At 53.8% G+C, this 22,121-nt stretch overlaps 2 protein-coding genes across 3 annotated transcripts; one reads left to right on the forward strand and one right to left on the reverse strand.

Annotated features, from left to right (window-relative positions):
* Positions 1 to 1,317: 1,317 nt before the first annotated feature.
* Positions 1,318 to 4,042, forward strand: Polr1g (RNA polymerase I subunit G). Its single transcript, XM_059253540.1, has 3 exons — positions 1,318 to 1,410; positions 1,561 to 1,702; positions 2,768 to 4,042. Exons 1-3 carry the CDS (start codon positions 1,389 to 1,391, stop codon positions 3,963 to 3,965), a joined length of 1,362 nt encoding a protein of 453 aa, XP_059109523.1. The 5' UTR covers positions 1,318 to 1,388; the 3' UTR covers positions 3,966 to 4,042.
* Positions 4,043 to 4,129: 87 nt separating this feature from the next.
* Positions 4,130 to 17,392, reverse strand: Ercc1 (ERCC excision repair 1, endonuclease non-catalytic subunit). 2 transcript variants are annotated; one of them, XM_059253541.1, is made up of 10 exons: positions 17,273 to 17,392; positions 16,773 to 16,884; positions 13,210 to 13,422; positions 11,194 to 11,297; positions 10,556 to 10,655; positions 8,336 to 8,412; positions 6,659 to 6,758; positions 5,570 to 5,641; positions 5,365 to 5,433; positions 4,130 to 4,246 (listed from the first exon to the last, which is right to left on the reverse strand). In XM_059253541.1, the coding sequence occupies exons 2-10, from the start codon at positions 16,875 to 16,877 to the stop codon at positions 4,193 to 4,195; spliced, it is 894 nt and encodes a 297-aa protein (XP_059109524.1). In that variant the 5' UTR covers positions 16,878 to 16,884; positions 17,273 to 17,392; the 3' UTR covers positions 4,130 to 4,192. The 2 variants fall into 2 exon arrangements, with proteins under 2 accessions (XP_059109524.1, XP_059109525.1); XM_059253542.1 differs by having other exon boundaries at positions 17,245 to 17,363.
* Positions 17,393 to 22,121: the final 4,729 nt, after the last annotated feature.

Raw genomic sequence — 22,121 nt, forward strand, 5'->3', positions numbered from 1 at the left:
CTTACTTGTCTACATAAAATAAAAATAAAAGTAAGGGGCCTTTAATTTTAGCACTCGGGAGTTAAGAGTCAGGGGCATCTCTGCGAGTTAGAGGCCACCCTGGGCTACACAGGAAGACCATGTCTCAAAAACAAAACAAAACAGCACAAAAACCCGCGTTGGCACTTGACTGGCGTGCCTAGCAACAGGCTGGACTACAATCCCCAGCAGCAATCCTGAGCCCAGTCCCCCTCCAGCCACCCTCGGGTCCTCTGGGAATTGGAGTCCTGGAGCCCTCAAAGGGCGAGCCCCAGAGGCTCTACCCCACGCGCGCGGGGGACACACAGTCTGGGGATCCCTGGCCGAAGGAACCCTTCCCTGTCTCCTTGGCCCCCTCTGAGTTCTCGAAAGCCGCAGGAGAAGGGGGAGCATCCCAGTTCTGGAGGAGTCTCCGAAATCTCCGCAGAGGGGGCGGGACGCGACGCTGACACACCGGCCAGGAATGCAGTCGGGTCACCCTGTCTCGCCGCCGTCCCGCGGCTCCGCCCGCCGCCCCACGCGCTGCAGTACTGCTGGGAAGGGGCGTGGGCGCGTCCCCCAAACCCCGCGTCCACGTGCAGCTGTTTACTTGGGCCGCGGAGCAAGGAGGGGTCGGCCGGCTGCACCTCTGCCTCCCTCGGAGCGGTGGGGAATACTTCCCGCTCAGGACCCTGAGTCCACACCTACGAGTCTCACACGACCCACTAACCCTCACTCCGTTTGGAGCCAAGCTCCGGCCGGGCTCTGGGGTCCGAGACTCCTCCCCTGACCCCGAGGACTCCTCCCCCTCGGTTTCCCGCTTACCCCAGAAACTCCAGAAACTCCGCCTCCCGTTGGTACTTTAAATGCTCCGATGGCCCGCACTCCTCTATTTTCCGACCTCGTCCACTCAGGCCTTCCGCTCTCGCCGTGTCAGGGACGTCCCAAAACACACTCTCGCTTTGAAAGCACAGCCCTGCCGACCAGAATTCTCACCTGGCTCTTACAGGAGTGTCTGCACAGTCGGCCTGCTGTCTCTTTAAGAGCCGTGGCCTGGCTGGGTCACTGCCCCTTTAAGACTGTGTTGGAAGAAACCACGTGAGCAAAATTGGGGGAGGAGGCGGGTCCTCCGAGATCCGACCCGGCTTGCTTTCCCCACAAGGAGTGACTTGATTTCCCCCGGTAGTGGATTGTTGGGAATTCAGCCATTCCTCCGCTGTGTGCCGTTCAAAAGTGGAGATGGGCTCGGTTCCGTAAATAGAGTGACAGGGGCCGAGCCACGCCCCCACTCTCCCACGCGACTTGGACGCTTCCGGTGTGACTCCACCTCCCGGGTCCACGTGGTGGGCAGCGATCGGCGCAGGTCCTGCGTGGGCTCCTCCCGAGTGGGGATGGCGGGTACCCCGGCCTCCGGTGAGTGGAGCGGGAGCCGGTGCAGGGGAAGGGTGCCCGGGAGGATCCGGGTACAAAAGGGACTGGGGGGGGGGCTCCCGGAGGGAGGGGACGCCCCGGGAGGCACCTGGAGAGGTCGCAGTGTCAAAAGGACCCCGTTTCTCCTCGCAGGTGCCGCTCCGTTCTCCTGCCCCCCCAACTTTACGGCGGTTTCTCCAAACGCGGATTCCCCTCGTTTCTCCTTGGAGGCTTTGACACTTCCAGATACAGAACTGTGGCTTATCCGAGCCCCTGCAGACTTCGCCCCACAGTGGTGAGTGGTCGTTCCCAGGACACCTCGTGGGAGTACCCCCCACCACACACACACACCCCCTAGAGGCTGAACCCACCCCAGACCGTGAACGTACAACTTAAGACAGCAAATCTGAGCAACGCGGAAGTGATACTTTGTGTTAGCCTCAGTCTGTAGCCCACTCCCACAGGCCGGCCACTTCAGATCCCTGCCGGTCTGAGGCCTTGGTTCTTGAGTACTGGGTCTACAAGTGGGTGTTATATACTCTTTTGTTTTGGAGAATCGGGTTTTTGTTTTGTTTTGTTTTTCGAAATAGGGTTTCTCTGTGTAGCTTCAGAGCCTGTTCTGGAACTCGCTCTGCAGACCAGGCTGACCTTGAACTCACTGAGATCGCCTGCCTCTGCCTCTCAGTGCTGAGATTAAAGGCGTGCACCACCACAGCCCAGCTTGTTTTGGAGAATCTTATGTCCCATGCAGTAATTAAACTTCGGATCCTCCTGCCTCCACCTCCCAAGTACAGCCACCGTTTTATGCAGTGTGGTGATCAAATCCAGGGCCTGTCCATGCTAGACACACACACACACACTCCACGTCTGAGCCTCATCCCGTATGCCTGCTCACCTTAAATATTACTTAGCCAGTAATGGGGGGCAGTAGGCTGAGGCAGGAAAATGGTAGGCTTCAAGGCCATCGTGAGTACACAGATTCTGTCTCAAGAAACAGCCAGGAGTCCAGCAGTGGTGGTGCACGCCTTTAACCAGCACTCAGGAGGCAGAGGCTGGTGGATCTCTTGAGTTTGAGGACGGTCTTGAGCCTGGTCTACAGAGTGAGTTCCAGGACAGCTCAGACTACACAGAGAAACCCTGTCTTGAAAAACCAAAAAATAAAAAAGAAAGCCGGGAGTGGTGGCACATGTCTATTCGAAGTCCCTGGGAGGTGGTGCAGGCTGGTTAGGAGTACTAGACATCACACACACCCCACACAATCAGGGCTCCAAGGCTGAGCTGTACCCTAGCCCAGAAGAGCTGCGTGGGGCCCCAGGCTCCCGCTTTGCAAAGGATCTAGCCCTATCCTTTCTCTCCTCAGCCTCAATGGACGGCTTGTGCCTCTCTCTGGCTCGAAGACTGTTAAGGGCAAACTGGATGGCCACAGGTACCGATACCGGGTCCTGACCAGCAGCCCCCAGGCGGGAGAAGCCACCTTGCTGGCATCCTCAACGGAGGCAGGTTGTAGACTCACCTGCGCCCCAGCCCCCCATGGAAGCTTAAGGATCATGGAGGGTCCTCAGAAATATCTCATCTCTCGGGTCCCTCTGCAGCCCATTCCCACGAGCCTGCCACCTCAGATCCCTGCCGGCCTCCGGCCTCGGTTCTCTGCCTTTGGAGGCAGCCCTCCGGTCACGGGGCCTGGGTCGGTCCTGGCTCTGAGGTCACCCACTTCAGGGAAGAGGAAAAAGAAGAGAAAGGTCGCAGAGGCCTCGGCCATTCAGGAGGCAGTGAACGGGCATGGGGCCACGCAGGTGGACACAGCCTGGGGTGGCTTAGAAATGGGTACGGGGAAGAAGAAGAAAATGAAGCATCAGGTGGGTGACGTAGAGATGATGGAGGCCGAGGTGATGGAGCCCGTGGCAGAGATGGCAGAGCCTCTGGGACTGCCAATCCCATCTGCCACCAGCAGCAAGAAGAGGAAGAGCAAGTCCAAGGGGGCAGAGACATTCCAGCCGGAACCTGTGGCGGAAACACAGCCTGCTGATGGGACCGTCCTGTCCCCCACCAAGAAGAGGAAGAGGCAGAAGGAGGCCGAGGGGATGGAGGCAGCGGAGGGCACCATGGCTGCCTCTCAGCCACAGGGCGCTGTGGAACCCCAGGGGGAAGCCATCCCACTGTCTCCCACAAAGAAGAGGAGAAAAGAAAAGAGGCAGAATTTGGTGATGGAGCCAGAGATGGGGCTCCCTGGAGTGATCATAGAGCCTGAACTTTCAGAACAGGGGCTTCAGGCTGAGGCAGCGCCTGTGTCCCCCAAGAAGAAAAAAAAGAAGAAGGAAAAGTGGCGGGGTGAGGCACTGGCCTTGGGGGCAGAGGTGACAGAGGCTGCCCTTCCGGCTGACTTTGAGCCGCAGGTGGCTCCAGCACCCAGCAAGGAGAAAGAGAAAGGAGAGGAGGCGATAGAGCCCCCGTCAGAGATGACTGACCCAAGAGAATCCGAGGAACCTGAGGCCGGAGCAGCTCAGGGATCCACAAAGAAGAAGAAAAAGAAGAAAAAGGATCAGGAAAGTGGGGTGTAAGGCACCACTCCCCACTGAGATGTCTCCCACAGGACAGGAAATAAAGCCGAAGAGCCCCAATAACACCCTGGGGGGCTGAGGAACTAGCAGGACTGAGGAGGGCTGTCAGGAATGGGCTGCAGGGAAGAGAGGAGCCCTTCCCCTCACACAAACACGCCAGTACATCCAGCAGGAGCCTGGGCCTGGAAAACGCTTTATTGTGACTCTGGAGCCTCGGTGGCAGTGGGTCATCGGGGCACTTTGAGGAAGGGTTCGTGTAGGACGTCAAAGAGCCTGCGGGCCTAAGGGCAGGGAGAGAAAAGGGCTTGTCATTAAAGAGGCTGTTTGCTTACTTTTCTTAGAGTGCATTGTGGCTCTTTTTCTCCTAGGTTGGAGCTTTGCAGGTCTGGGTTCTACTTGAGACTAGCCAGGAGGCTGGCTTCTCCCACCCTTTGGGCCTCAGTTTCCCCATGTGTGAGAGGGGCAGATGCAAATGGACCATTTAGAACCGTAAAACTAGTCCATTGTGGTGGCCGCATCTGGACTCCCAGCACTCTGGAGGCAGACACAGGTGGATCTCTGAGTTCCAGGACAGCCTGGGCTACGCAGAGCAACCCTGTCCCGAATAAATGAATAGAATAAGGCAGGAGGGCGGTACACACCCTGTAATCTCAACACTTGGGAGGCTGAGTCCGGAAGATCAGAAGTACAAGGCCAACCTCAGCTACATATTAAGCTACATAAGAAAGTCTCAAAAAATCAAGTAAAAGAAACAAACAAACAAAGCCTTATTTGTATTTGAAACGCGGTGTCGAGAACCCTGGGCTGGCCCAGCTAGCTGTCTAGCCAAGGATGACTTTGAACTTCAGATCCTTCTGTCTTATCCAAGTGGCCACCATGCTTAGTTTAGGCAGTGCTGGGGATCAGTCAGGGCTTTGTGCATGCTCAGCTACATTCTCAGCCCCCCAGAAAAACTTTAACAGAGCCTTTTAAACCAAGCATGGTGGCTCATGTCTGTGATGTCAGCAGGAGAAGCCGGGGGAGCTGAGTTCAGGCCCAGCCTGGTCTACAGTGAGACCCAGGCCAGCTAGAGCTCTATATTAAGACCCTGTCTAAAAACAAGTCACTTAATACAGTGGTTCTCACCTTCCTAACACTGAGACCTTCAATACGGTTCCTCATGTTGTGCTGACCCCCAGCCATAAGACTGTTTTCGTTGCTACTTAATAACTAACTGTGCTACTGTTATGAATCACAATGTAAACATGTGTTTTCTGATGGTCAGGTGACCCCTGTCATTTGACCCCCAAAGGGGTCACGACCCGCAGGTTGAGAACCACTGATTTAACAGAATTTCAAGGTTCATTGATTTGGGGCTCATCCCCCCTCCAACCCCTGTATCCTCCCCCAGAGTTCTCACCTTCTGGGGGCCCAGACCTGGGCACAAGGCTAGATCCTCCCGTGACGCAGTGAAGAGCTGTTCGAGGGACTGAAATGTGGAATCGAGGGGTCAGGGGCAGTGTGCTCCTCACCCTAGCCTGTCCCTGCTGCAGGGGCCCCAGGATGTCCCCGGGGAGGTGTGGGACCGTGGGGAGGTAAGGAGGGGACGCCCGGGGGCCTCTTACTCCAAATGTAGCCAGGAGGGTCTGGCTGTCGGTCTTGTTGACTGACTTCACGGTGGTCAGACACTCGGTGGCCTGGAAGGGAAAGAGACGGTCTTTCCTTGGGACCTGGGTGTCAGGACAGCCTATGAGTAGTGCTTAGGAGGCAGGTGCAGGAGGATTCCCGAAAGATTGAGGCCAGCCTGGTCCACGGCCATTTTCAGGCCTGATGGGCCTAGGGAGATACTGACTCGAGAAGCCAAAGGAGGCTGGAGAGATGGCTCGGCGACTAAGAGCACACCCTACCCTTCCAGAGGACCCGAGTTCAGTTCCAAGCACCCACCCTGGGTGACTCACTTTTTGAGACAAGGTCTCCAGATGTATCCCTCCCTGACTGGCCTACAATTAGGTTGACCAAGCTGGCCTGAACTCCGGAGATCCACCTGCTTCTGCCTCTCGTGCTGGGATTAAAGGCGTGGTCTGGACTGCTGGCGTTTAACATGGCTGGGCAGGCAGGGGGCAGGTGACACCAGCTTCTCGTCAGGTAAGTCTCTTCTCCCTCTGCTTCCCTCGGGATAAGGGGAGCACCTCCCCCAGGGTTATACTCGACTGTGGAGCCAGTGTAGGAAGAGTGGGTGCAGCTGTGGATGCAGCCCCTTGCTGCTAGTGGGCCCTGTGGCTGGACCACTTCCCAGGAGCACACCCAGAAAGGCATAAATGCAGAATCCCTCATAAGTGCTGAAAGTTATCGATTTGTTTACAAAATAACACCCAAGTGGCCACTGGGTGCTGTTGCAGTCACAGCAGGGTCAGGATGGTTCCAGCCTGGCACTCTTGGCTACCAGGCAGAGAGGATGAAGGAGGGCTTCCTGGAGGAGGCAGCATCAGAGCTGGCATGGGAAACAGATTCTAGCAGAGGGAATGGGATGGGAGATGCTGAGGGCAGCCTAGGAGTCAGAGCTAAGGGGGACAAGGTCTGGTTTGTACTTGGAAGACCCATCGAGCTGGCAGGAAAGAGTGAGGAAGGGCTGGACAGGGAAGGAGGCTGTCCATGTGGATGGACTTGCTTTGAAAGGGTCAGGAGGCGCAGAAGAACAAGGGAGGCGGTCTCACCCGGGACAGGAAGTTCTGCTCCAGCTTCTCCATGAGGAGGTCAGCGGGTTTCTGCTCATAAGCCTTGTAGGTCTCCAGGTACCGCCCTGCCTCCTCCGCACTGGGTACAGGACACAGGTCAGCTGGGCTGGGGGCTGTCGTTCGGGAGTCTCCATCATAGGACTACTAACAATTCCAAAAACTAGGCCAGTCCCAGCCCCAACTCCTGTCCTCAGCAGTGACCCCTACAGGGTAGGTTCTCACACACTTCTTAGTCATGCTGGGGATGGAGCTCAGGATACAGTAGAGCTACACACTCTACCACTGAGCCACACCCCAGCCCCTCACTGGGAGATTCTAGGCAGGGGCTCTACCACTGAGCCGCACCCCAACCCCTCACTGGGGGATTCTAGGCAGGGGCTCTACCACTGAGCCACACCTCAGCCCCTCACTGGGGGATTCTAGGCAGGGGCTCTACCACTGAGCCACACCCCCAGCCCCTCACTGGGGGATTCTAGGCAGGGGCTCCACCACTGAGCCACACCCCCAGCCCCTCACTGGGGGATTCTAGGCAGGGGCTCTACCACTGAGCCACATTCCGATCTCCCTTTTTCTTGCATTCTCTCTACCACCACAGGGTCTCACTATGTATCCCTACCTGGCCTTGAACGGATGATCCTCCTGCCTCAGTCTACTGAGTGCTAGGATTACAGATGTCCACTACCACACCCAGCCTAAGACTTTCTTTCTGAGACAGGGTCTCATGTATCCCAGGCTGGCTTTGAACAGCTTACTTAACTAAAGATTGCACTGCCCTTCTGATCTTCCTGTCTCCACCCCCTGGAGTGCTGGAATTACAGATGTGAGCCTCTATGCCAGGTTTACACAGTGTAGCGACAGAGCCCGGGGATTCTTGCATGCTGGGAAGCACAAACACAAACACTGAAGTGTCTCTTTCTAAGTTGAAAGCTATTCATTCACCAGGGTTTAATTTTACTTACGGTGTGGGGAAGGGGTGTCTTGTTTTTTTTCTTCCCCAAATGGACTATCTATGTGTGGTTTTGTTGGTGAGCCAATTAAATGACCGCTAGAGATCTACACCAGGTATGGTAGCACACACTCAATCCCAGCACGCAGGAGGCTGAGGCAGGCAGACCACTGTGTTCTAGGATAGCCTTGGCTATGAAGACTTTGGGAAACAGAACAAACACTAGATACAAAATTCCTTCAGTCATCTGGTCTAAGCTGGACACGTCTGGCCTCTGTCACCTGCCTTGGTGCTTATAACTACAAAAAAAAAAAAAAAAACTTGCCGGGCAGTGGTGGTACACCTTTAATCCCAGTACTTGAGAAGCAGAGGCAGGTGGATCTCTGTGAGTTCGAGGCCAGCCTGGTCTACAGAGCGAGTTCCAGGACAGCCAGGACTGTTACACAGAGAAACCCTCTCTCAAAAAACAAAACAAAAAACTAGAGAAGACCCCATCTTACACACTGAGAATGTTGAGGCAGTGCCTACACCAGGCACCCATGGAGCTGCGAGACCCCAAGTCTCATTAGCCCAGGCTGGCCTTGAACTCTTGACCCGCCTGCCTTGGCCTCCCCACAACTGTGATTGTGCCACCATGCCTGGCTTAGGATCCACCTCACAGGCTGGACAGGCGGGTGCTGTGGGTGGGGTAGGAGGGGTCTGTGTCTTACCTCCAGGCCAGGACCAGGGTACAGTCCGCTAAGATGCACATCTTAGCCAGCTCCTTCAGGGCCTGCTGAGGATCTTTCTGGAAGAGAGGAAAGGCAGAAGTAGAGACCTGGGAGACCGCAGGGGTTCACAGTGTGAGAACCCAACAGCTGAGCGGGGAAGACGGCACAGCCAGGAAAGCCACAACGGCCTGGCATGGACCAAAAACCTGGGGATGGTGGTACGCTAATCTCAATGCTGTGGTGCCCCAGGTCCCAGTGAGGAACCCTGCCTCAATCCACCAATCAATCAATCAATCAATCACAGTGGATGTGCAGGACTTCATGGGCATCTCCACCCTCGGGGGCTGAAGGTACCAGTCTTCAGACCCGACCACCTGAGTCCCATCCCCGAGATCCACAAGAGAGGAGAGAACCACCCCCCAAAAGTTGTGTGTCCACACGTACGCACACACAAACAAATAAATAAATGTAAAAAATATTTCTCAAGTACTTTAAAACAATATCCAATAAAGACGCTTAGATGTGTCGGGCGGTGGAGGTGCACGCCTTTAATCCCAGCACTCAGGAGGCAGAGGCAGGCGGATCTCTGTGAGTTCGAGGCCAGCCTGGTCTACAGAGTGAGATCCAGGACAGGCACCAAAACTACACAGAGAAACTCTGTCTCGAAAAACCAAAAAAAAAAAAAAAAAAAAAGAAGCAGCTTAGATGTGAGTGTGGGGAGCCAAGTGGAGGTCACGTCTCACAGGCCCTCACTCACCGTGAAAGGGAGGAGAACATGGTGGTGGTGGGGGCCTAGGGAGCTAAGAAGAGTTTTGAGCAAGAGGAGGCCCACAGGAGATCCAGGCATGGGGACCCATCCAGTTGCTATTATGAAAGGAGGGTTAGGACTGAAGGCCAGAGAGGTGAGCACACTGGGCTCAGGCTTTTAATGCTAGCACTTAGGAGGCTGGGACAGGAGGTTGCCGTGAGTTCTAGGCCAGCCTGTGTTGTGAGACTTTGTCTTAAAGAAAAAAAACATGAGCTGGGCGGTGGTGGCGCACACCTTTAATTCCAGCACTCAGGAGGCAGAGGCAGGCGGATCTCTGTGAGTTCGAGGCCAGCCTGGGCTACAGAGTGAGTTCCAGGAAAGGCACCAAACCTATGCAAAGAAACCCTGTCTCGAAAAAACAAAAAACAAAACAAAACCAAAATAGGGCTGGAGGGATGGTTCAGCGGTTGAGAACACCGGCTGCTCTCCCGGAGGACCCAGGTTCAATTCCCAGCACCCGCATGGCAGCTCACAGACATGTAACTCCAGTTGCAGGGGACCTGACACCCTCACACAGACACACATACAGACAAAACACCAATGCACATAAAAGAAAAATAAATAATCTTTAAAAAATAAATAAATAAATAAATAAATAAATAAATAAATAAATAAAGGATGGTGGCCAGGTCTGCAAGCAGGGAGAAGCTGTGGATCTGACGTGACAGACGAAGAACAAGATCTAAGAGATACTTAGGGAAGTCATGGAGTGGTGAAGAGGCATGGCCCAAGCTTTTACTCTTATGATGCTGTGGAACAAACCTAGTGCACGCTAAGCAGGGGCTCTACCACTGAGCCACACCCCAGCCCCTCACTGGGGGATTCTAGGCAGGGGCTCTACCACTGAGCCACACCCCAGCCCCTCACTGGGGGATTCTAGGCAGGGGCTCTACCACTGAGCCACACCCCAGCCCCTCACTGGGGGATTCTAGGCAGGGGCTCTACCACTGAGCCACACCCCAGCCCCTCACTGGGGGATTCTAGGCAGGGGCTCTACCACTGAGCCACACCCCCAGCCCCTCACTGGGGGATTCTAGGCAGGGGCTCTACCACTGAACCACACTCCATCCCCTCACTGGGGGGCTCTAGGCAGGGATCTCCTGTTGAGCTAGGAATCCTACCTTTAATTCTATTTGAGTTAGAGCCCCTCTCTGTAGCCCAGGCTGGCTCAGGAACTCATAATTGTGCCTGAGCCTCCCAGGGCTGAGATCAGGGATGTGCCACCACCTCTGGCTCTAACAACTTTCCTCCCCACCCCGTAGCCCATGCAGGCTTTCCTGTGGCAATTTCAGATGAAATCCATTGTTAAGGTTTTAGGTGTTTTGTCTTAAAAGGGATTCGGCAGCCCATGCGTTAACTCCATGCTGCAGCTGCATGGAAAGAGGACGGCCAGCCGCGACAGCCCTGCTTACCACATCCACTTGGACCAGCAGCACACGCAGGGCAAAGGTCTTCCCCAGGCTCTGCAGCCGTTCATGGATGTAGTCTGGATGGAGGTTGTGGTAGCGGAGGCTGGTGGAGACAGGGAAGGGGACAGGTTGAGGGTCTCCTTGTCCCCGAGGCCCCAGAATCCTTTGCACCTCCTTGGCATGCAGAGGCTGGGACCCTTGGCACAGCAAGTGGGACAGTGTGGCCAGGGCCAGGGAAGTCAACCCACAAGACCGACTTCAAGGAGGGGTCATGGCAGGGAAGGGCAGCCTGGCTGGAGTATTCTGGGAGGATGGACACTCGGCTTCTTCCTTCAAGTCAGGACCCCGCCCTTCTCCTTCCAACCCAGGAATATAGACCCCAGGTCTCCTACCTCAGATACAGAAGTCCTACCTCCCTTCTTCAGACCCAGGGTCCAGCCCCAGCCCTCCTCCCTCACAACCTGGGGTCCAGCCCCAGCTACTCTCGCTCTGGACAGTTATAGGCCACAACCCCTTCTTCAACACAGAGCCATGCACATGCCCAGAGCCCACAACACTGATTCACAATTGTCCCACAGAACGGCTCAAAATGCAAAAACTATGGGACAGGACTCGAACCTTCAAAGCACCCCGGAGCTCACCTGAGGAAAAGGGCACAGGTGCTCTGGCCCAGCACATAGTCAGGAACCACCTCGCTGAATTCCCAGGGCACGTTGCGCACGAACTTCAACACAGGGTTGCCCCTCTGCCAAGGGAGACAGGCAGAAGCCACTTACGGGGTGGCCCTTGAACTAAGATGAAGGCTAGCCCCTGTCCCACCTCTTCCCACCCTAAGGCCTGGAATCTGAATGTTAGCTCTCTGCTTCCCCACCACAGCCTCCCCGACACACACACACACACACACACACACACACACACACACACACGCACACACACACACACACACGCACACACGCACACACGCACACACGCACACACACCCTCTGTCCCAGCATTAATCAGTCCTGCTATCTGCTGGATGCCAGGCCTCACTGCAACCTCAGCAACATCCACACTTGCCCCTCCTAGGGAGCGCCCTGCTTCCAGAACCCCAGGCCTGTCCTGCACCTCTCCTCCCCCTCCTCTGGTGGAATTTGCACCCTGTCAACACCCCTTCTGTGCCACCACAGCACCTCCCTGACCGAGGCCACCATCATACCACCTCGTGGCCACCCTGCAAATGATAACCAGAGGCATCAGCTAAGCCCCTTCATGGCTCCCCCGGGCCCCCAGAGAAGGCAGGCCATTGAACATGTCCTCTCCAGCTTCCCTCCTGTGCTGCCCTGACAGTGTCCTCAACAGCCCAGGACTGACACTGTTCGGGCAAGCCAAGCTCCAATCCTCACCGGGGATACAGCAGTGGCCCTGCTCCTGTGGTCAGCTGGACTCTGCCCCCTGGTTGCAGGTCTGGCTCTCCTGAAGCCAGTGTGGGTGGGACAAAGACAGCCTTTGGCTCTGCTACATGTACCTTGACCCCAGTTCTTAAGACTTGTGGAACTTCCTGAGACAGACAGCATCTGTCATGGACTTCCTAAGCCCTGTGGGTTCCTGAGGGACGGGAAACACCTTGTGTTGTCCCGGGTGACTCATAACGCTCCTGTTTGGCCCACAACAGATACTGGTACACAGAGGACCCAAGCTCACGATTCAGGATTGGGACTGTCTGCCCTCCCCCACCTCCACCAAAGGAGGAGCTCAAGCCTGAGGGTTCACCAATACCTAGGGATGGCACCAATGCCAGCCTATGACGTAATCTACCACAACCCAAAAGGACCAAGTTCAAGAGCTTCCCTGTAGCTGGGTGCATGGGAGGTCCCAGAGGGCGGGAGTGTGGAGGAGAGTGTGGAGGCTGCGGGCTATGTCCCTCCTATGCCATGACACCCCAGGCATTAAATGCATGGACAGATGAATGAATGAACATACAAAGGAATGAATGAATGAATGCATGAGGTAATTCATTTAAGCTACCACAGAAATCAAAATCCTTCATTATACAGCCGGGCGGTGGTGGCGCACGCCTTTAATCCCAGCACTCAGGAGACAGAGGCAGGTGGATCCCTGTGAGTTCAAGGCCAGCCTGGTCTACAGAGTGGGTTCCAGGACAGCCTGGGGTACATAGTGAGAACCTTTCTCTAAATAAATAAATCATTATGGGGCTCACTGGTAAAGTGTAAACATCAGTAAAACGCAGCCCTGAGTGGGGATCCCCAGCACCCACATCAACAGCTACTCCTCTGCCTGGGCAGCAGTTCATTGCGTGTTCTCCCTACAGGTTCTGACTCAGTAACAACCCTGGGGACAGGAGCAGAGTGACAGCCCTGGCAGGAAGGGCCGGGGCACTGCCAGCCCACGAGCCATCGCTGAATACATGCACGGTGGGGTATCTATATAAAGAATGGATGAACGCATGAATGAAGGAATGAATGATGGGATGTATATATCAATGAATGAATACAGGAAGGGATTAACAAATGAATGAAGTGATGAATGAAGGAATGAACAAACTACTTCTGAGAACAAAGTGTGTGAACCTCGGACCTCCTTCCACTGATCCCAACACTAATCCCTGTAACAGGGTTTCCCACCAGAAACCCCCGGCGCTCCATCTCCCCGCTCACCTGCCGGGGGCTCACAAGGATGCTACTGGATTTCGCTCCTGTTTTCAGGGTCTGGCTGGGGTTCTCTCCCTTCACAGGTTCAGAGCCTGTGGGCCCTGTGGCCCCAGCCCCTCCTGGAGGCTGGGCAATGGCATACTCAGCATATGACTGAGGGGCCGCCTGGGCTGAGGTTGCCGTGGTGGGGTTCCGTGAAGATCTGAATAAGGGCTTGGCCTGTAGAGAGAAAGGAAGGATGGGGGTTGTGAAGGAACACTAGAACCCTCGACCTCCTCAGACCCTCATCCTTCTTCCCGATGCTTTCCAGGGCTAAGAACTCAGAACAGCAGCTGGGGTTCTGGCTCAGTTGGTACAGTACGAGTCTAAGCATGCACAAAGCTCTGCGTGAGCCAGGCAGAGTAATGTACACATGTCATTCCAGCCTTTGGGAGGCAGAGGCAGGAGGATCAGAAGTTGAAGTCATACTCACTTACATAGTAAGTCTAAGGCCAGCCTGGGCTACCTGAGACCCTGCCTAATAGAAAAATAAAACCGAGCAGTGATGCCTAGATCTGTGCATCCCTGCCTCGGGAAGCAGAGCTGTGTGAACTGCCCCATCCCCCAACCCCAGACCTTTGCAGAGGCTTTCCCCTCCACACTGGTCTTCCAGTGGCTCCTCAGGCTCCCCCCTCAGGCCTTTGCAGAGGCTTCCCCTCCACTCAATAGTCCTCACCTCTCCTCACGGCCAGATCCTTCAATTTACCAAAAGACATCAGAAATGAAGTTCTGCCAGAATTTTTTTTTTTTTTTTTAAATAAGGTTTCTCTGTGTAGCCCTGACTGGCTTTGTAGCCCAGGCTGGCCTTAAACTCAGAGATCTGCCTGTCTCTGCCTCCCAAGTGCTGAGATCAAACATGTGCACGGCCAAACCTGGCCTGTTTTGCTTTGTTTTTGAATCAGGGTCATACACTTATGGCTCAGGCTAGCCTGGAACTTGTGCTGGTCCTCCTGCCTCAGTCTCCCCAATGCTGTAATTACAGGAACTTACTACCATGTCTGACTCAGATTTATTTCTTTTTTCTTAAGATTGACTTATTTTTATTTGTGTATGTATCTTTTTGTTTGTTTGTTTTGTTTTGTTTTTTGAGACAGGGTTTCTCTTGTGTAGCTTTGGAGTCTTTCCTAGAACTCACACTCTGTAGCCCAGGCTGGCCTCGAACTCACAGAGATCCACCTGCCTCTGTCTCCCGAGTGCTGGGATTAAAGGCGTGCGTCACCACCGCCGCCCTTTATGTATGTATCTTTATATGTATGCCGTATATGTGCAGGTGTGGGTGCCCGGAGAAGCCAGGAGAGGATGTCAGATCCCTGAAGCTGGACTTACAGGCAGTTGTAAACTGCCTGACATGGTGCGTGAACGAAACTTAGGTCTCCTGGAAGAGCAGAAAATCCCATGTTTGTTGTTGTTGTTGTTTGTAAAGATAGCAGCAAGTGCCCGTAATGGGTGAGTCATCTCACCAGCTTCCATATTTCCTTTGAAATTGGTTTGTTTTGTTTTTGAGACAGGGTTTCTCTGTGTAGCCCTGGCTGTCCTGGGACTCACTCTGTAGACCAGGCTGGTCTTGAACTCACAGAGATCCACCTGTTTATGCCTCCTCTGCTGAGATTAAAGGCATGTGCCAACATCGCCTGGCTTCTTTTTTAAATTTGTAGGTTTATAAGCCGGGCGGTGGTGGCACACGCCTTTAATCCCAGCACTCGGGAGGCAGAGGCAGGTGGATCTCTGTGAGTTTCGAGGCCAGCCTGGGCTACCAAGTGAGTCCCAGGAAAGGCGCAAAGCTACACAGAGAAACCCTGTCTCGAAAAACCAAAAAAAAAAAAAAAAAAAAAAAATTGTAGGTTTATTTTTATTTTATTTGTATTGAGTGTTTTGCCTTCATGGATATACATGCACCATGTACATTCCTGGTGCCTTCAGCATTCAGGAGAGGGTGTTGGATCCCCTAGAACTGGAGTTATAGATGGTTGTAAGCTGCCATGTAGGTGCTGGAAACTGAACCTGCATCCTCTGCAAGAGCAGCCAGTGCATTTAACTACTGAGCCACCTCTCCAGGACCCTGATTTCCCTTTCTTAAAGTACAAAAGTTCAATTCTTAAACATCAGCTCTGGGGCCCGGGACATGGCTCAGCGGACAGCAGCACCTGACCACCTAAGCTTGATGCCTGAGAGCTACATGGTAGGAGGAAAGAACTGACTCCCAAAAGCTGTAGCCTGACCTCCATGTGAGTGCCATGGCAAGCATACCCTGACACACAGAGACATAAATAAATGGAAACACAAAATAACGAAAAGTGTGAGATCCAAATTCATATCTTGAAAATCCAAAAAAAAAAAAAAAAAGAAAAAAGAAAAGAAAAGAAAGAAAATCCAGAATACTGGTCATACACAACACCCAGCAGAGATTACTGTGTTGATTATACCTGTAATGCCCTAGCATGTGGGAGATGGAGGCAGGAGTATTGTTGCAAGATCTAGGTCAGCCAGGCCCACCATAGCAATGCTCTGAAAGAAAGAAAGAAAGAAAGAAAGAAAGAAAGAAAGAAAGAAAGAAAGAAAGGAAGGAAGGGAAGGAAGGAAGGGAGAAAGGCTGGCAAGATGGCTGGATGGGTAAAGGCGCTTGCCACCAAACTTCATGACCTCTGTTCAACCCCCAGGACCCAAACAGTATGAGGAAAAAACCAACTCCCATAAGTTATCTATTTCACCTTCACAGGAGCCCCACAGCACACACCTTCACTTATGCACACACCATAAAGAAATGTTTTAGGGGCTGGAGAAATGGCTTGGCAGCTCAGATCACTGGCTGCCCTTCAAGAGGATCTGGGTTCCATTCCCAGCTCTAATATGGCAGCTCAAAATACTTCTCTCTCCAGTTCCAGGGCATCCAATGCCCCTCTCGGGCCTCTGCAGGTACATGCATGTAGTACTCAGACATATTGCAGGCAAAACAACTACACACATATAAAATAAAATAATGAATATTTTTTAAAAACCAGGATGGGCCGGGCAGTGGTGGCGCACGCCTTTAATCCCAGCACTTGGGAGGCAGAGCAGGCGGATCTCAGTGAGTTCAAGGCCAGCCTGAGCTATAGAGTAAGTTCCGGGAAAGATGCCAAAGCTACACCGAGAAACCCTGTCTCGAAAAACCAAAAACCAAACAAAAAAACCAGGATGGCCCATTACTGTAATCCCAGCACTTGGGAGGAATGGATGGGAGGAACAGGGTTCAAGGCCAACCTCAACTACATATCAATTTCAAGGATAGCCTAGGAAACATGTGACCCAACCTCAAAGACCAAAACTAAACAAACAAAACCACCACTGGCCAGCCTACAGCTTGTGATTTAGCCCTCTCTTTACCACCCTGCCACCCCATTTTACAGACGGGGAAACAGAGGCTTGTAGAAAACAGCAGGCTATTTTTCCAAAGCAACTCAAACCTCAAAGTTCGCTAAACTCACACCGTGATCCCAGAGCTCCCTTACTGTCCCCTTCACTCCCAACAGCCCCCAAGTCCTTGTCCTTACCCCTGCGGGAGGGATCTCGTCTTCCTCCAGTGGGATAACAAACTTCTTCCTGGTGGGCGGCCCTGAGGGCTGCGGCAGACTTCCCTCGTCCTTCCCAGGGTCCATCTGGGGCCTGAGAGGCGTGGCGACATCGACGTTAGCACTTCCATCTCCCAGAGGTGGCCCCCCAAAAGGTTGCACGGTTCCAGAAGCCTTAGGTTCCAGAAGCCCGCCCCGTGAGCCCGCCCCGTGAGCCCGCCCCTTTCAGCCTTCCCACTTCGGATTGGTCCATGGGCCTTGCAGCCCCGCCCACTGGCCTCTTACCCCGCCTCACACTCGCTCAGGGACAGTTGGCCCCGCCCCCAGAGGCACACCTGGAGGTGCTCGCCCCGCCCAGTCCCGGCCTTGTCTCAGCCTCGGCAACGATTGGCCTCTTCTTCTATCAATCATCAACCCGCGACCCCCACCTCTCCGCCTCCCCTCTCTGCCCTACCTCCGGATCCAAGCGCTGTCAAACTCACCCGGTCTTTCCCGAGGCCTACAGGAAAATACCACGAAGGGAATAGAGGCGACACACCGCCAACGCGGCCAGCGCGACCCCTGGCTGGCCTCACTTCCGGCCTCTCTGGCCCGCCGCTCGTCTCGCTGCTCCCTAGGAGAGTAGAGGGGAGAGGCGCTGTCTTCGCGCTGCTCTCTATGGTCCTGGAGGACCGTGGGAGGTTTAGGGCGGGTAGAGGCGTGGAGCTTGGTACCTAGGAGTCTTGGGAGCCAAGTGGTCCTGTTACAAGGCCCTGTTGAGCGCTTCCTGTGTTCCCAGATCCCAGACAGGGCTCAGTGGAGAAATCAAACGAGAGGGGGGGGGGGGAGGGGAAGGAAAAAAGAGAGAGAGAGGAGGGAGGCGAGATGTCCACGTGGGTCGGCTTGGTTTGAACCCAGCCCACGGACCCTGACTCACTCAATCTAAGCCATTCCCCACCTGCATGCTGAACAGCGGCTGCTAGTGACAGCTGTGGCTCCCCCAAGGGCTCACAGTCCAGTGGGACCGTCAGACGTGTTCCCACCCAAACAGGGACAACCTAGGGTGGGCAGGGCCGGCATGGGAGAGTCCAGAGGACATTGAGACCCGGTTAGGGAGAGCACCTGACCCAGCCTGGGTGTGGGAACGGGCCTCCTGAAGGAAGGGACATCTGAGACCTGGGGCCCGGTGGATGACTTAGTATTACTCATTTCCTGAAAGGAGAATTTCACCCTGTTCCGACTTGTAGTTCTCTGATTGCTAAGGAAATAGGGCATCGTTTTGTGAGTTTAATGGTCTTACATGTTTTGTGTTCTTGCTCATTTCCTTTGCCCATTTTTTAAAAAAGATTGGCTCATATCCTTTGCCCATTTTTTTCAAAATGAGCAATTCAATTCAACGGTTTTTAAAATTAAAAAGGGGGAGGCAAAGGAGATGAGCATCTTTTTATTACTGCCTGTTTATTGGAGGGATGCTTGGGTGTCGAGTCTGTTAGTCACTTCCATAGACTGCAAATGTTTCCTCCTGGTTCATACTTTGGGAATTCTCCGGTTTTGCATGTATTTACCAACGTGTCATCCACATTCTTTTGGTCTTGGTTCTTTGAGGGAGAACATACCCTAAGGTTATAATATGTAATCTGCTATGTATGTATTTTAACGTTTTCCTTGTTATGGGGTATGGTGTGTGTGTGTGTGTGTGTGTGTGTGTGTGTGTGTGTGTGTACAAGCACATGCCTACACTGGGCATTCTAGGCAGGGGCTCTACCACTGAGCCTCGTCCCCACACCCTTGGAAATATGATACATATTAACAGTTAATAGCTGAGCATGGTGGCTCACACCTTTAATCCCAAGCACTCAGGAGGCAGAGGCAGGAGGATCTCTGTGAGTTCGAGGCCAGCCTGGTCTACAGAATGAGTTCCAGGACAGCCAGGGCTACACAGAGAAACCCTGTCTCAAGAGGGGAAGAAAAAAAAAGTTAGTAGTAAGTAGCCCTTGACCCTACTAGTACAGGAAAAGAAAAGGGCTAAGGGGCCACTGAACCGGAGCGCCCTTCACAAGCCTGGCCTCCAGAGGGCGCGCCTGAACCGTGTGTTGCGTGAAGGAGCCGCAGAAACCCAACTTTCGCAACGCGGGTCTCCCCTGTACTCCTTGGTTTCTCTACCCGGAGTCATTTGCTGAGATTGAAAGGATGCAGTAAGACAGCGGGGTGTGGTGGCAACCACCAGCATACCTTCAAACCCAGCCCTGAGGAAACTGAGGCAGGAGGAATGCCGTAAGTTCCAAACTAGCTTGTGCTACATAGTGACTTTCAGTCCAGATGTGCCACAAAGCAAGACCCTGAACAACAACTACACCAACAAACCCTGCCGTATTGGCGCACGCCTTCAATCCCAGCACTCGGGAGGCAGAGGCAGGCGGATCTCTGTGAATGTGCAAGGCCAGTCTGGTCTACAGAGTGAGTTCCAGATCAGCCAGGGATACATAAAAGGACCAGGGACTGGAGAAATAGCTCAGCGGTTAAGAGCACTGACTCCTCTCTCTTCCAGAGCATCCACAGGGTGGCTCACAACCATCTCAAACTCACACTCCAGGGGACCTCCACAGGCACCACCAGGCACACAAAACACTCATGCACATAAAACAAAATAGAATTCCATGCCATTTAAAAAAATAAAGTACCAGGACACGTGTCTCTGAGTCCAAACGAAAAGTCAGAGAGCGTGTCTGAGTTGTCAAGCCAAGTGGACTCCCAACTCAGTTTCTCCCACGGAGGGGAGGGTGGAGGGAATCCCGAGCCTTGAGCCTGCAGCTCTCGGCTCTGCCGCCAGGGGTCGCCGGCGCCCCGCTAGAGGATTCCCCGGCGGGTTGGGCTGGACCACGCGGAATGCTCAGGACCCAGCGAGGAGGCGATGCGCATCCCTACAGCAGCCAACCTGCGTCCCGGCCGCCCACGGCTGTGACTTGGAGTCGTTTGCATTAGTCAAGGGCGGGAAAAGTTGCTCCTAGTTCTTCATCATCCCGAAGTTTGCTTTCTGTGTTCAGTTTCTGCACCGAGCCCTGCATGCCCAGATCCAGAACCTCCCACTCCTGGGGCTTTGAGTTCAAAGGATCCCACTTTCCTCACTCAGCATCCCGGTCCAGATCTCCTCCTGAGCTTCCACCTCTTGTATCAACTTGGGGGTCTCCTCTGGACTACAGAAGGGGTGGAGAATTGGGGGCTTGGACCAAAAAGTAACTGGACAGCTGGAGACCCTCAAAGGTTCCGCCCTCGGCGGTGGGGAGGTGAGGGTGGGGGGCGCGCGGTGACCAGGCCGGCGTCCCCACCCGCCTCTAAACTTAGCCGTGGTGACGGCGATCGCGGCGGGCTGGGGACGCAGGGGGCCTGAGCAGAGAGGGGGGCGGCTCGCCTAGGCTGTGAGAACCTCTATTTATAGCGCCCGGAGCCCGAAATAGCGTGGAGCAGAGAGGCCGGGATGACGCGGGAGCCGCCCGGGGCTGACTCACCCGGCCCGGAGTGGAGGCCCCGGGATGGGGGACAGTGGAATATGCCGGACCCGACCCCACCGCGCCTTCATGGACACCTCTTCTACTGGGCCATCCCAGTGTGTCCCCTGGGACAGGTGGATGGATAGCAGATACACGGCAAAAGATGTCTGTAGCTTGGGACACTGCAGTTGGATTAGGGGTAGGACTTCCACCAAAGGAATCGGACGAGGTATGCACACCCGCTTCTCACCAGGAAGAGAGTACTGAAATGTTTTAGAGAGGGAGGCACGGACTCATTGACCACAGCCAGCCATCATTCCATAACATGTCTCCTGTACTCCCCCACCCCTCACCCAGTCCCTCCTGTTCCCTCTGCCTGAAATGCTTGTCCCTGCTTCCAAAGACGTGAGAACTCATCCACTTACTTCATAGCGCTGTCCCCCTGTGACCTACTGGCCTGGGATAAATGAGTGGTACCCAGGGTAGCCAAGACAGAGCTAAATATAGATTCGATTTAGCTGATTAGCAAGGATTAAAAAGTGTTTGGCAAGAAGAGAAAATGTATCCAACAGCAGCTTGCTTTCTGTTCTGGAAGCAGGTGCTACGGGCAGGTATGGCCTGGGAGCCTCGTTAGAGCCCCAGGAAGGGCACACTGCAGTGATGCTTATTGGGGGAAGCTCAGCTAGGCTGACAGTGCCACACTGTGCCGCCTACACCTGGGCAACCTGGGCAACCTGGTCCTGAGGTGATGCCGGCCCCAGCATCAGGGCCTTAGGGAGCCCAAGAGAGGTGTGATGACCCTTCAGGGGCCCCCTGGCCTTTCAGGACATCGAAATGACTGCTGTAACCACATGTGGACACTTGGCAGATTTTATTGTATTTTCCCCCGAGGTTAATGGAGCCTGCAGGGAATCACAGAAGACCAGACAGGGAAGTAAATGTGAGGGAGAGGGCTGATGTCTCACTGAAGCCCAACCAGATGGCAACTTGTAACAATTTAACAATGCTAAAATGCATGTGGAGGCCCAAACCCAGATGTCAGCCCTCCAGGGGCTGAAGCCAGGGGATGAAAGGTTAGAGGCCAGCTGGGCTACTCAGCAAGGCTTTGTCTTAATAAAGTAAAATAATGGCGGTAGACTAGTTCTGTTGGTAGGGCATTTGCCTAGCATCGACGACGTCCTGGGTTCCATCCCCCATCACTGCATAAACCTTGCATGCTGGTTCAGACCTGTTATCCCAGCACACAAGAGGTGGAAGCTGAAAGATCAAGAGCCCAAGGTCACCTGGGGTCTGGGGCTACTCAGAGAGTTGGAAGCCAGCCTGAGCGACATGAAACCGTCTCAAAAACAGACAGGTAAATAAGGAAACAAGTAAAGAGTACTATGACCTTGGTTAGATCTATAGCATGTTAAAAACATCAAAAACAGGGGCTAGAGAGATGGCTCCGTGGTTAAGAGTGCTGACTGCTCTTCCAGAGGACCCAGGTTCAGTTCTCAGCACCCACAAGGCAGTTCACAACTATCTGTAACTCCAGTTCCAGGGGACCCAACACCAATGCACATAAAACACAAAAATGAATTAATTAAAACATCAGAAACAGCCGGACGGTGGTGGCTCACGCCTTTAACCCCAGCACTCAGGAGGCAGAGCCAGGCGGATCTCTGTGAGTTCAAGGCCAGCCTAGTCTCCAAAGCGAGTTCCAGGAAAGGCTCAAAGCTACACAGAGAAACCCTGTCTCGAAAAACAACAAACAAACAAACAAACAAACAAAAACAAAACAAAACAAAAAACATCAGAAACAGTGACACCTTCTTACTAACTTCTGAAGAATATTTAATTAATTAGAATTTAATTAATAAAAATT

This window comes from Peromyscus eremicus, chromosome 1 (genome assembly GCF_949786415.1).
Source record: "Peromyscus eremicus chromosome 1, PerEre_H2_v1, whole genome shotgun sequence".
Classification (NCBI taxonomy): domain Eukaryota; kingdom Metazoa; phylum Chordata; class Mammalia; order Rodentia; family Cricetidae; genus Peromyscus; species Peromyscus eremicus.

Coding starts and splice junctions, on each gene's coding strand:
- Ercc1 (XM_059253541.1), bottom strand. CDS start 16,877: ATGGACCCTGGGAAGGACGAGGGAAGTCTGCCGCAGCCCTCAGGGCCG. Junction 8,413..10,555: donor TGCTGGTCCAAGTGGATGTG/GTAAGCAGGGCT, acceptor CCTCTCTTCCAG/AAAGATCCTCAGCAGGCCCT. Junction 6,759..8,335: donor ACCCTGGTCCTGGCCTGGAG/GTAAGACACAGA, acceptor TCCTGTACCCAG/TGCGGAGGAGGCAGGGCGGT.
- Polr1g (XM_059253540.1), top strand. CDS start 1,389: ATGGCGGGTACCCCGGCCTCCG. Junction 1,411..1,560: donor GGCGGGTACCCCGGCCTCCG/GTGAGTGGAGCG, acceptor TTCTCCTCGCAG/GTGCCGCTCCGTTCTCCTGC. Junction 1,703..2,767: donor GCAGACTTCGCCCCACAGTG/GTGAGTGGTCGT, acceptor TTCTCTCCTCAG/CCTCAATGGACGGCTTGTGC.